This window comes from Takifugu rubripes, chromosome 13 (assembly GCF_901000725.2).
Source record: "Takifugu rubripes chromosome 13, fTakRub1.2, whole genome shotgun sequence".
In the NCBI taxonomy this organism is placed as follows: domain Eukaryota; kingdom Metazoa; phylum Chordata; class Actinopteri; order Tetraodontiformes; family Tetraodontidae; genus Takifugu; species Takifugu rubripes.
In genome coordinates, this window is record NC_042297.1 from 4,832,909 (window position 1) to 4,845,387 (window position 12,479).

Below are 12,479 nucleotides of genomic sequence, written 5' to 3' on the forward strand. Positions count from 1 at the left end.
TCCACGTAGACACACCTGTCCTAGACGGTAGCTCTAATTACAGGTGGTGCAGTCAGACAGGGCTTTTTGTATCGATGGCTTTCCGCCGGGTGTTTGTGAGAAACAAAACAAGCCGAATCCCGGATCATCTTCCAGGTCTTCCCACACACCGCACCATAAATGGAGCAGCTACGGCGGCGACCAAAGATTAGAAAGAAATGTGATATCGCACTCCTTCTGCAGTTGTTTTTCGTTCCTCGTTCTTGGTGGTGCTCGGCAAGTTTGAGGTAAAGGTTCAATTGTTTTTGTTGAAAAGGACTACCATATGACGATTTGCTTAATTATGAGGTCTTTTTGGTGTCTTATGTGAAGATCTGAAGGAAAGCGTTATCAATAAAGTCAGTTACAAAACGATCTGTAAAATTTTAACGTTAATACATTTTTTCCCTCTGATATACGGACGTAATCATGAGCAGGGACGCATAGACACAGTTCCTTATAAGATGAAAAGAACTAGAAATGTGGAAAGAGGAGTGAGTCATCGTGTCTGACAGAGACGATCTGTGTGCACGGCGCCGTGTTTATAGTGAACACAGCGGACTGCAGACTGGTCGGAGGAGACTGTATACCTGTACATTAATCTGCCCAGCTACACTTCCAGTCAAGCCATCCGTGGACGGAGGACATCAGAAAACCAAAGAACTTGACCTGACCCAGAGCATCATGATCAAATGACCTGTTTTCCGTTAGTACGAGGGTGAATTACTGCCAGGGCGACAACGCAATGTTTGTGTGCACTGTGGGCTGCTGAAGAGGAGGAGGAGGAGGAGGAGAGCAGGCTCCTGCGGTCTGAACCCAGATTTTATCCTGGATATACCCAAACCAGGGTCGTGTAGTTATCGCAGGGGAGCGTGTAACAGCTCAGTATGTTGTCACATCTTCTGGACAATCAGGTATCATCCCGATTCTGATGTGAGTCTGACCCGTTTTCTGCCTCCAGAGGATCTCCTAGCAGCGGGACGTTTTTTTCCTCCAGATATGGAGTGTGAAGATGCGGATTACAGAGGAATCCCTAGTTTAACCGCATTGATTCCATTACTCTCATCACAGCCCCGTCGCCTTGTGCATGAGTAGACAGTGGAGAATGAACACATTCTTACCCGGATAGAGAAGAATTCCAGTGCTTTTTGAGGGGACGTTCTGACTCCCATTAGGAAACGTGAAAACGGCTACCTTGTTAGCCTGAATGCAGTAGCTATTAGCTCCATTAGCCGGCTAACAGCTAAAAGGTGCTGGTTGGAGATTAAAAGGCTTTTGACGATTTCTGCAAGGTTTTGTTCACGTTTTATCCCGCACGAATAATATTTCGCAGCTTGTGAGAAGGTTTTCTCACCCAGGAATGAGGTCTCGAATGGAAAGGAGCCACTTGACCTTGTTTTGGGGTCTGATGCTGGGTCTGTCGTCCTGCCTCCGGCCCGCCGCCGCAGAGAGTAAGTACCGCCGCTCGCACCAGCCTCTTATTAATGTTCGTTTGTATGACAAAAACAAGCAGAATGTTCCCATGGAGAAATAAATATGGTGGATTGCATCGCTTTGGATTACATGTTAATATCATTTTTTACATTTTCAAAAAGTCGGTTACTAGTACACCGATGAAATTCACTCCAGCTGGTGACATGATGGATTTCATGGCAGTTGCCAAGTCAGAAGTCTCACAACACATTTTCCTGTAATAGAATGATCGGGACATGACATGCATGGCTTCAAACCACGTTTTTTTTTTGTTTTTTTTCTGATGTCTTATGGGTGATGGTGGCTGAGAAGAGCTGCTGATGTTTGAGGGCTCAGACCTTAATATTGTATGGTAGACCTTTAGCAACCCACTGCCCACAAAAAACTGCTACTAAAACTGACCAAACACAAAATCGCATCTGTGGGAGCTCAGATTGTCCACACTTGAATGTCCACAGTTGAGTCTACGTCCCTCATCATAAACGCAGAGACCCAAGAAAAGTTGCTGGTCCAAAGGTGGTACCCAAAACTTCACTGAAGAAGCTGTAAATGACACAGAAAATGTCTATACGCAGGTGAAACAAGTAAAAACTGAACTATCACCAGCATGCTTTCGAGATGACGTGTCAGTTTTTCAAATTAAGCTTCTTTATTCAGAAATAACTCATGAATGGCCATCAAAGCATTTGTTTTAGCTGCATATAAACACATATATGCTGTCCCTCTGCGTTAGACAGTTTTGATACTTTTAAATTCATTGTATCTTCATGTTTCATCTTTCATTTTGGAGACCTCACAGAGCATGAAGCCTCAGAATGATTTGAAGGCATCATGTCCATGATCGGTGTCAACGTTGCAACAGCATAGTTGGTTCTTAGATAGGGTAATCTTATGTGTAAATGAAGCTAATGTAATAATACCATATAGTATATTTATTTTTATTCAGTTGTGTTTAACAGCGTCTTGGTGAATGCAGCTGTCTATCAGCATAGTTATAATATTATTTTCTATTATTTTAAACTAAAGAAACATAACGTGAAGAAAGCAGATCTGAAACCAGTTTAAGGAAATGTGCTGTGTCTAATGATTGATTGATCTTGCACTGTCATTTATTTAATGTTTTTTATGATCTAACAAATATGTAAACCTGTGTAGACACAAGTTAGTTATGTAAAGCCTTTACAAAAAGGCCTTGACGTTTCTATATAAGATGAACAGAATGTTTCACCACTGTTGTGTTTTAAAACAGTTATTTATCATTTGAAAGCCATTGCAAGGTCACATGAACGCGTAGCTTCAAGTAGAATTTACGGCGATAAACATTCCTTTTAATCTGAAATGATCTGCTCTTCAATACTTGTGTTGATGTATGCAGGATAAAACTCAAGTTTACTAAAGCAACCTTGAACATCAGGCCATTTTTTGAGAGCTGGACGTCACAGTTTTGGCTGCAGAGTTGAATTGTTTCGTGAAAGCACGATCTGTTGTTCTCCACAGACCAGGTTGTAACTGGACCTTGAAAGTGTTTACCTGAGTAACAGACCACTGCAACAGTTGATCCAGCGCAACAGCTTCTTCCCAGCACAGACAGATAACCACACAGGGCTGACTTTCTGGATCATAATGCCCTGGAGTCAGTAAACCTATCTGGAGGTTTGACAGGACACTGAAACTAGCTGTAAGAGGGCGCTCTGGCTTAAATGGAATGACGTTAAGCAGTTGTGTTTCTTTAGAAGTTGTTTTCATGTGTTGCCATCTGAAAACTTTCCATGTCTCCGTCTACACTGCAAACTAGGTTTCCTGATTCATCCTATTCATTATTACATGTTGGGGGAGGGGGGTGGCGGTGGGTTTGGGGGTTTAACCAGGGTCTGGGTTTTAAAATAGAACACGCCAAAATACATTTGCAAGCAAAACAGACTAAGTTCTGTTGATTGCAAAGAGTGAGGAGCTTGTGAACGGCGTGTCATGGGGTTTACTGTTAGCCCCAGTGGTTACAGGACAAACCTGGAGCAGTGGAGAAGTTCTTCCATCCGAACGCTGCATTTAATCTCCTTCCAGTGTGCAGCCCTGTGAAGGTGCCTTGTGTGGCTGAAGTCTGAGCAATCCTGCTGGGACTTAAGGGCAGCCAGTGGGCTTGGGTTAACCAGGTTCAGCTCTGCTGCTACACCCACCTCTGCAGGTGAAGGTTTATCTGGCGATAACTGATTCCAGCACAGTTATTATCCCGTTGCCCCCATCATGTGTAAAAGAATTTGTGGGTCCATTGCCCACCATAGGCAGTCTGTCACTAACCTGTCAGAAATGAGGAGTGAGCAGACTTGCTGAGGCAGCCTTATGGGGGTCTGGTTTAGCGCAGATAGCTTCCTTTTTCTTTTCTCAAAGGGCTTCTGGTGGATGTCCTCTGACTCTACGGATTGCCCGAGTGCTGCAGCCAGCTGGGAAAAGGTTATCAACAGTAAATATGTGATCTGGCGGCTCATCAGAGTGGTGGACATAGGCTAGCGTCATCAGCTGGTAAAAATGTGTCAGGATAGGAGCAGGAGGCACTTTCTTATTTTTCTCTCACTCGATTGGTGCAAAAATGATGCGTCTTGATCAGGATTTTTGCAAAATATCTTAAAGTACGAGGTCACGCTGAGCAGTTCCCATAAAAATGATGAGCGTATAGACAGAAGCTATGCTGATGTCACTGCCTTTCAGGGGCCTGTGTATTGGGATTGTAGTAACAGGTCTGCAGCCAGCTGACAAGTAGATTACAGAGAAAGACAGAACCGCCATGCCAGCACACTCCCAGCCTTAAATAACACCAAAGGCATTTTATGATGGCTCACCAGAATGCTCTCGCGCACAGGCCTTTAGCAAGTCTGTTTAAAAAAACAAAACAAAAAAACAGCGTTTCACAAACTGTTCATACTTGTACATATGTTTTTGAGTCAGTATATTTGTAGAGTTTCCTGTTTTGCTGCTGCCAGACCTGGCTGTTCCAGCACAGAACAATGTGAAACAAGTGGGCTATTTTGGTCATTACAGCACATTGAATTTCATTTTACAAGAAATTTTCAAAGAGGAAACACTATAAACAAATATTATGATGGGCCCTTCAGTTTAATTCATTTGGCTACACTCCATATTTCCAGCTGAATTCATTAGCTCTGCTACATTCTTGTTTCTGCACACATGTTGAGCACATCTGGAATTATTTTATCTTTATGCGTGTTTCACACATGGGACTCTAGATTTCAGGGTTTTATGGCTGAGAGGTTCTCTGACATTGATGCTTTTCTTCTAACGGCACTCTTATTTCAGTTACACTTTGTACACTTTTAATGAATAATCATCAGTGTAGTCTATGTAAAACATAAACTTTACAATTAAATATTAAGTAATTTGCATTTGTTCACCATTTGAAGTTCATGTTGCTTTTGTTTCTATAATTCAGAAAGAGCTGCTTTCTCAAGAATGCACATTTTAATATATGAATGTGAGCAGACGCTTGATGGAAAAACGAATCTAACGTCTTAACATGTTGCATCTGACATGTTTGGAGCTGACGCCATTGATATTGATGGATTTACAGTTGTTGCTGTGCAACCACAAATAAAGTGACAGCCTTCTTCAGGTTTTCTGAAGGACCTAAATAACAATGACTCGGGGTTCTCCACCTCAGCAGCCTTGTCCTTGCTCCCTCATGTCTGTATTTTTCAGCATCAGTTCCTTGCATCATTTTAGTGTAATTCAGCATGAGAACTTGTGGGGATGTGGGTCAGATTTAAAAACAGTGCTACAATTACATATAAATAAATAACTTATAATATGATTATGATGCTTACATTTACAGAGTGTGGAACAACAGTTTTTACACTTTAATTAGGTGAACTAAAGTCTGTTTTAGGGAGTGGGGGTGTGTTTAGGCAGTAAATGAAATGGGCAGGCATTAGCATTAAAGCGGTAGTGTCACACCTTGTTTGCTGGTTGGTGAGAGTTTCCATGAGTCTGTGCCCTCCAGCTCCTGAGGTCTGAATCCTCCTACCACCGTGCTGTGATAATGGCCTCTATGTTGCTGTGGCTGCTGCAAGTTGTGCTTGTTGCACACAGGTGGAGTAACTGTTGGGAAGGCAAACACAGCAACCACCAACACTGGTCGTCACTGTGGTGCTTGAACTTGCTTTTTGATGTCAGTTTGGATTATTATTTCAATTTAGTATCGGATTTTTCCACAGGGCACAAAGACGAGCACTTTCATTCTGTTGCAAAAAAGATGCACACTGAATTTAAATGTAAAACGCCATAAAGATGCTGTCCATAGCATGAGTTCATATGAACGGGCAGCACAGTCCTGATCAAAAGTCCAGTCAAGTGATATCCTTGGGTCAATTAGAACGCTAAGAGCATTGCCCTTGGTCTTCCAATGTGTGATTTAAACCTGTAGATCTGTCAACAAATTCCCAGTTCAGTCTGATTTGGCTCAGATTTAACGTTGCTATAGTTGGATGCGTTTCAGGTTCTGAAATATCCCGATAATTTATTCCAGAACCTTTCAAAACTACACAGTTCTTTTTAAAAGTGAAAGTCTATGCATTTTGAAACTTCCGAAGCTGATGGAAAGGTACCATATTGGTACCTCAAAGGATGCGATACCAACCAGTGGTAAACTGGCTGTCTGACTCCTAAGTGTTGACCCCATATGTGAGAGTTTGGAGAAAAACTTCTGTTGCTTTAGCAGTTAGAACGAACCTGGTTACAAATACTTGTGACCAGCTAGTTGTGCATGCAGACATTTGCTAAAAATAACCAGGCTTGGCGCATTCAGTCTGTCGTTGCAACATTGACTTTCACAGCCAGTGACGCTGTGCTGACTTTCCCATGTACATGCATATCATAATCAATACTACTGGATCAGCATAGACGGGACTCACATTATGAGATTTAAAAGGAGGGAATTTTTATAAGAGAGGGCTTTATTTGGCACCTGTATCAGAATTTCTCCCCTCAATTCAGAAAGTACTTTTAAATACATTTTAATTGAGCTATACGGACTTTGGTGTTTGAATTCAGTCCTTGTCCCAGTTTTCATGCGATGAAGAAAGTCAAGAACTGACGGGAACATGTCCTTGTCATGAGGTAGCTGTATGCATCTTTTCAGCAGGTTAATACGACCCTTTTTCAGTTGAACTATTACGTCTCATAGCTGAAGTCAGGTGGCAGCCTGGATTTTTTGAACAACCACAAGATGGGTAGTCGTACAGCTTTCTTTATTTCATATGCGATATGAATGATTTTCTAGATAAGATGCACGCCATCCCTCATGTTAATGACCAAATTTCTTGGATGTTATTTTTCCCGGGGTCATATGCCAGCAAGCGTTTGTGGAGTATGTGCACATGTGGTGTCTAGTTTAAGTATGACTAAGACGTATATATGCTGGTGATAATCCAATCACATTATCTGGGTGTCTTTAAGGCACATTTGCACTGCAGTGATAATTTTTGGGATAATTTTAAGTTGCCATGGCTGTTGGTGGGTGTCTCCAACGCAAGTAAGTGCCCCGACGACCATTTGCGAAAATCTCCTGGGCCAGGCTTCAGAATTACTTGGGATAAACCTAGAACACAATGTGTTTTGGCACCCAACAGAAGAGCCTAGCAGACACCACTTCTCTCCATAGGAGAAGAGACCATATACAAGAATACACAAACCAGAGTATTGCAAAACAACACCTGCTGTTTAATACTTAAACACGGTGATGTTTACACAGATAAAGTTTTCAACAATAGATTGGACCAAAAAAGTCACTCGTTCGAATGCTATAACTGCACATTTTAAAACAACACAACCCTCGAGAGGGCTACGCAGGAGGAAGGGTTACTGCAGAGTTTCTGCCCCCAATATTTACCAGGAAATCCCGCAGTGGAAACCCGCCATTAGTTGGATAAGGAGGACTCCAGAATTATTTGGACTAACGCTTTTACAGTACATGCACTTCAGTTGTCCAGTTATAGCCGGTTTTCAAGTGTAATGTAAACGTAGAGACAAATATTTAAATATCAATGGATTTGAGACCAAAGCCATGCCATTCCCTCAATTTATGATGATTACTGAATAACTTTTTCAGTCTTTTGTTCTTTATATGCATGCTAAGCTGTGTTATTTGGCAAAATGTCACTGTTTTATTGTAAATGTCTTGTGCACTTGAATGGTTTCTGCATGACAAAAGCCGGTCATGAAGGTGGACGCTCATGGAACAATAGTTCTAAGGCTAAAGGTACCGTCAACATCACTGCACTGTGAACCTGAGCTTGGAGAGAAACTATGAGTCAAGTATTTATTCTGTCACACAATGTTCAAGAATTTAAAACAAGTGAAAGGCAAATGTCTTCTTTCAGCATCGCCACTGCTCAAGTGTTCTGTCAATATGTTAAATCAACATCTCTGTTTAACAAGCAATGGGAACGAAACACTCTTTATTAAAATGTTATTCTTCAGACAGATCATATTTGTACACGGGTTTTAAGTTAGTTTAGTTGCTTGATTCAGCCAAGTGACATGTTTTTGTTGTTAGGATAAAACAATATAAAATGGAGACAAAAACTTAAATAACTTGGTTGCTGATGTCTTTGATTGCACTTTGAATTCCTAAATGTTGTTAATCAGCTTCTAATTAAAATTAAAAAAAAGATTTATGTGACACTTTATGTGTTGAGGATTGGATTTTAGCAAATGGCTTTGGAAAATTAGTTTTACATAGAGTCACTCCGATGCCATTCTTATTCAGAGAAATAGAGAATGTGAAGGAAAGCTGAAATGATCGACATCTGCATTGTTTGGACTTGTCAGTGAGTGAACTAGTCATAGATAAAAGTGCGGAGTGGTTAATGACCCATCTTCTATCCTCTGTCTCCCTGCAGTTTGTGGTCCCAGTATTGACATTGGCAATGACATCAGTGAATTCAGGCGTCTAGAGAACTGCACAGTGGTGGAGGGCTACCTGCAGATTCTCCTCATCGGTGACAAAAACAACAACATCAACCAGGAAATCTTTCGCTCACTCAGTTTCCCCAAGCTGACCATGATCACAGATTTCCTACTGCTTTTCAGAGTGTCCGGCCTGGACAGTCTCAGTACATTATTTCCCAATCTAACTGTCATACGTGGACGAAATCTCTTCTACAACTACGCTCTTGTAATTTTTGAGATGACCAGCCTGAAGGACATCGGCCTGTACAGCCTCAGAAACATCACTCGCGGCGCCATTCGTATCGAAAAGAACCCCGAGCTGTGCTACCTGGACTCGGTAGACTGGTCTGTCATCATGGACGCCGAGTTCAACAATTACATCGCTGGGAACAAGCAGTCCAAAGAGTGTAGTGACGTTTGTCCAGGCATCATGGAGAGCAGCCCTCAGTGCAGAAAGACCATGTTCAACGACAACTACAACTACCGCTGCTGGAACTCCAACCACTGCCAGAAAGGTAAGCAGACTGCTTTGCTTGATAACATGTGAGAAATGGAAACTCTGAACAAACCTCCAGATTGTCGTAGCTGAGAGGTTTGGCGAAAGTTGACAATATTTCATGGAGGAAGGAGTGTGAAGGCTTGCCTGTCTGATACAGTATGTCTGCAGTTTTTTGCATTCCGCTGCAGGTGTTCAGAAGTAAACTGGTGAAAAACATCCATTCCTTAGCCTCATAAGGTCAAAGTAGTCTATGAGTAATCTGCGTGATCTATTCCATTTCTTCCAAAAGTTGCTGTTGTCTGCCTTTTAGCAACAGTAAAATAATAATAATGCATTCAATGTCCTCAATAATTAGCATGATGAAAACACATTTAGAATGACTTGAATCAGTGTATAAATGCTGTGAGTGTGAGCTCAGAACTAAACTCTGTGTTTTGCATTCAGATGATGTGTTTTGGCTGACGGTGTGTATGTCTGGCTGCACTGTTTCCCCTGACGACTGGCGCCTTGCTGCAGACTCAACATGTTGATGTTTTCAGTCTTGTGACATAGAACTGTCGCAGGACTGTCCTGGGCTGTGTGCGTTTCCACTGACACACGAGTCTGAGGGTAGAAAGCGATGCGTGTTCCCATAAAGAATAGAGTCAGCACAGACAGAAAATCACTGGAAACACTGGTTCAATTCTTCGCAGGTATTAAGGGCTTGTTCATTTAATGTTGTAGAGGGTTTCTAGTAGAACTGGCATGTTGACGCAGCAGAGCTTGATCTAGCGTTAGTACATTTCTAACACAATTTATTCAAATAGCTGCCATCAAAATAAGTATTCTTCATTCAAATATTGTTGAAGTAGCAGAGTGTGGACACACTGGAAAAGAAACCAGATGGTTGAAGCACAGCTCTGTGCCCTTGAGTAAAGACACTGAATTAAGACTCGAGATGGATGCTAGCTGACACAATATCTCTGCACATGTTCAGCTGTGGTTGCATAGGCACCACCAGAAATGTTGTTTTGTGTTTGGAGTTTCAAAGGGTTCCCCGGGAGCTGCCTGCTGCTGTTCCAGGGTTCCACTGCATGATATTCACACTCCTATTTATAGAGAAACAGTAGCTTGTCCTGCTCAGTGATAGTAGCTTATAGAGTAACATGCAATATATATTTACAGTAATCTAATGCAATATATTATAATGTAACATGTAGGCATAATATATAAAAGAGGAGCAAAACTCGGCACAACATATTAGAATTTGTTGGTTTTGGTTCAATGGACACACAAGATACAAAAAAGATGGTTTTATGTTATTTATTTTAATCAGTGACCTCATTGTGAGGCTTGATAATCCATGATAGGCCATAAAACAAGTCAGCACATATGAGCAGTGCTGAGCCTTGATTGGCCTGTCTCTGAGGCTGGGTGGGGTTGAGAGGAATGGGTTGGGTGGGTTGCGTCTGCTGTGATGCTCATAGCTCCAGTTCTGCGTTTGCTGTTGTATATTTCCTCTAGAGAAGGGAGGCTGCAGTTGGTAATTTTCGATGAAATCATTCTGCTCAGCAGTAATCGGACAGAGGTGCCTGACAGTGTTTTAAACTCAGCCGCTGTGTTCTGTCAGCCTGCTGCGTGCTTCGATTAAGCTGTGACGTTAACTTTCCAGTAATTATCACTTATACTTTACTCACCTGAAGTTCTGCAGGATTCTTGAAAATAGAGGGCCTTGGGTATCTTTACTCTTACTACAACCAAGGAGACACTGAAACATTTCATTTATTTTTCACTTGTTTGCAAGCCCAATATTTTCCTGTTCCTTTGTGTAGTGGTATTTGTTCAGGATTCTTCGTGCTCATATTTACTTTTGTAAATACATTCACCTCTCTTTTTTAATTTATGTTCACGTCAACCTTTTTTGTAAGGGTATTAAAGGTTGTCTTGTCATCTTTGAGAAAAAAACACTTTTCAAAGGCTGGGGACTGATATATGAAAACAACTTTTAAATTGGTAACAAAACTTCATTTCTAGCTATTAACTTTTTCCACCTCTAGTTACATTTATGAAGTTAACTCAGAGGGAAACAGTAAGTGTATATTTGTGTGCAGTCACTGATCAGGCCTGTGGCTCTGTGTGCCACTGACTTCAGACATTGTGTGAGGCTAAAAAAATATTTTGAATGTCATTGCTGAGGAGAAAGCCTTAAATATTTTCTGTGTATGTTTACATAAGGACTTGGTGCAATTCTCATCATGAGCTCCTATTTTAAAAAACAAACAAAAAAACAAAAAAATACATTTCAAACCTGATGAGCTGCGGAGTTTTTCAGTCTCATCAAATATGAGCATCACTGTCTATTTGTAGAACTGAACTGAAGCAGGATCAGAACGACCTTCAATGCAGCGTCTGCATCAGTGAGCTGTTTATTCCGAGCTGCAGGTAGAGTGGGCACTAACACCAGGCCTCATTTTAGTGAGGAAGGCTTGAGAAGGTGGTGTTCACCTGTTACTGGAATTCTATAACAATAGGACAGACATTTTGTCATTTATAATCAACACTCAAGTTTCGCTTGATCTGCTTTGGGATCTGCTGTTCCTGTACTTCTGTTGCCATGAACTGTTGCATCATGTCCTAAGGAAAAGACCTAGTGTTAGATCGATACGTGCTGTTAGGAAAAGTTGATCACAATATTGTCAATAACCTGACGGGAAAGTACAATTTGGCCTGAAACTGTTACAGGAAAAGCAGCAGTTTCTCCAAACCATGTCCCTGCATGCTGGGAATGGAAAAACCACCATCTCCTGTACTCATAAACACACATGTGCTGATGCCTTTGAGTGGCGTGGGGGTTGTTTTTCCGTTGCTTTGTATGGTTTAAGGAGATGAAAGGACATCATCAAAGTACAAAGTAGGTCTTCAGGGATTTCCTGGCATGTTTCTTTCTGTTGTTGCCCCTGGGTGAGGAGATTACACATTACAACTATAGAGATTGTCTGGGCTACTATATTTAAATATACATAAATAATAGTTGGAAATATCCATCTTTTATGTCAATGTTCTTTTTGTTCTGGTCAGGAGAAGGAAAATATTTACAATTGCATCCAATCCCATCATTTGGTTAAAAATCAAGAGTAATGGAGGTTAGAAACGGATGGAGAAAATAAGCAGGGGAGCGAGTTGTGGAGTTGGTGGTGACCAGCCACCCTCCTCCTGTATTCTGCTTGGGTTTGGATGTGGTTGCTCTCTTGTTTATTTACCCAGTGCTTCTCATGCTAAATCGGAGGCATTTTAAACATATATTTTTGTGACGCTGCTTATTTTAGCCTCACTGATGTGGCTTTTTCAGATCTCCTGACCTTTAAATCGGGTTGTGTTGTGTTCCAGCATTGCGTTCGACATGATCTACTGTCAGCGGGATGAAGCTGGATTGTTCGGTGCCATGTTGTGATGCAGATCTATTAAAATTGGATGTATGTGGCGTGAATGAATAAAGAAACACCACTCGGCTGCATGCTAGATGCGATTCAAGAAACATCCTCAGCATGCATCG

General features: G+C 41.5%; 1 protein-coding gene across 2 annotated transcripts in view; it reads left to right on the top strand.

Moving 5' to 3' along the window:
* The first annotated feature begins 202 nt into the window (after positions 1-202).
* igf1rb (insulin-like growth factor 1b receptor) overlaps positions 203-12,479 on the top strand; it is a 36,017-nt gene continuing 23,740 nt past the window's right edge. The window contains exons 1-2 of one of the 2 annotated variants that reach the window (XM_029846032.1): positions 203-1,469; positions 8,400-8,963. In XM_029846032.1, coding sequence (XP_029701892.1) covers positions 1,379-1,469; positions 8,400-8,963 — 655 coding nt within the window. In that variant the 5' untranslated portion in view covers positions 203-1,378. The remainder of the gene's footprint in view (positions 1,470-8,399; positions 8,964-12,479) is intronic. The other variant, XM_003969432.3, reaches the window with a different exon arrangement.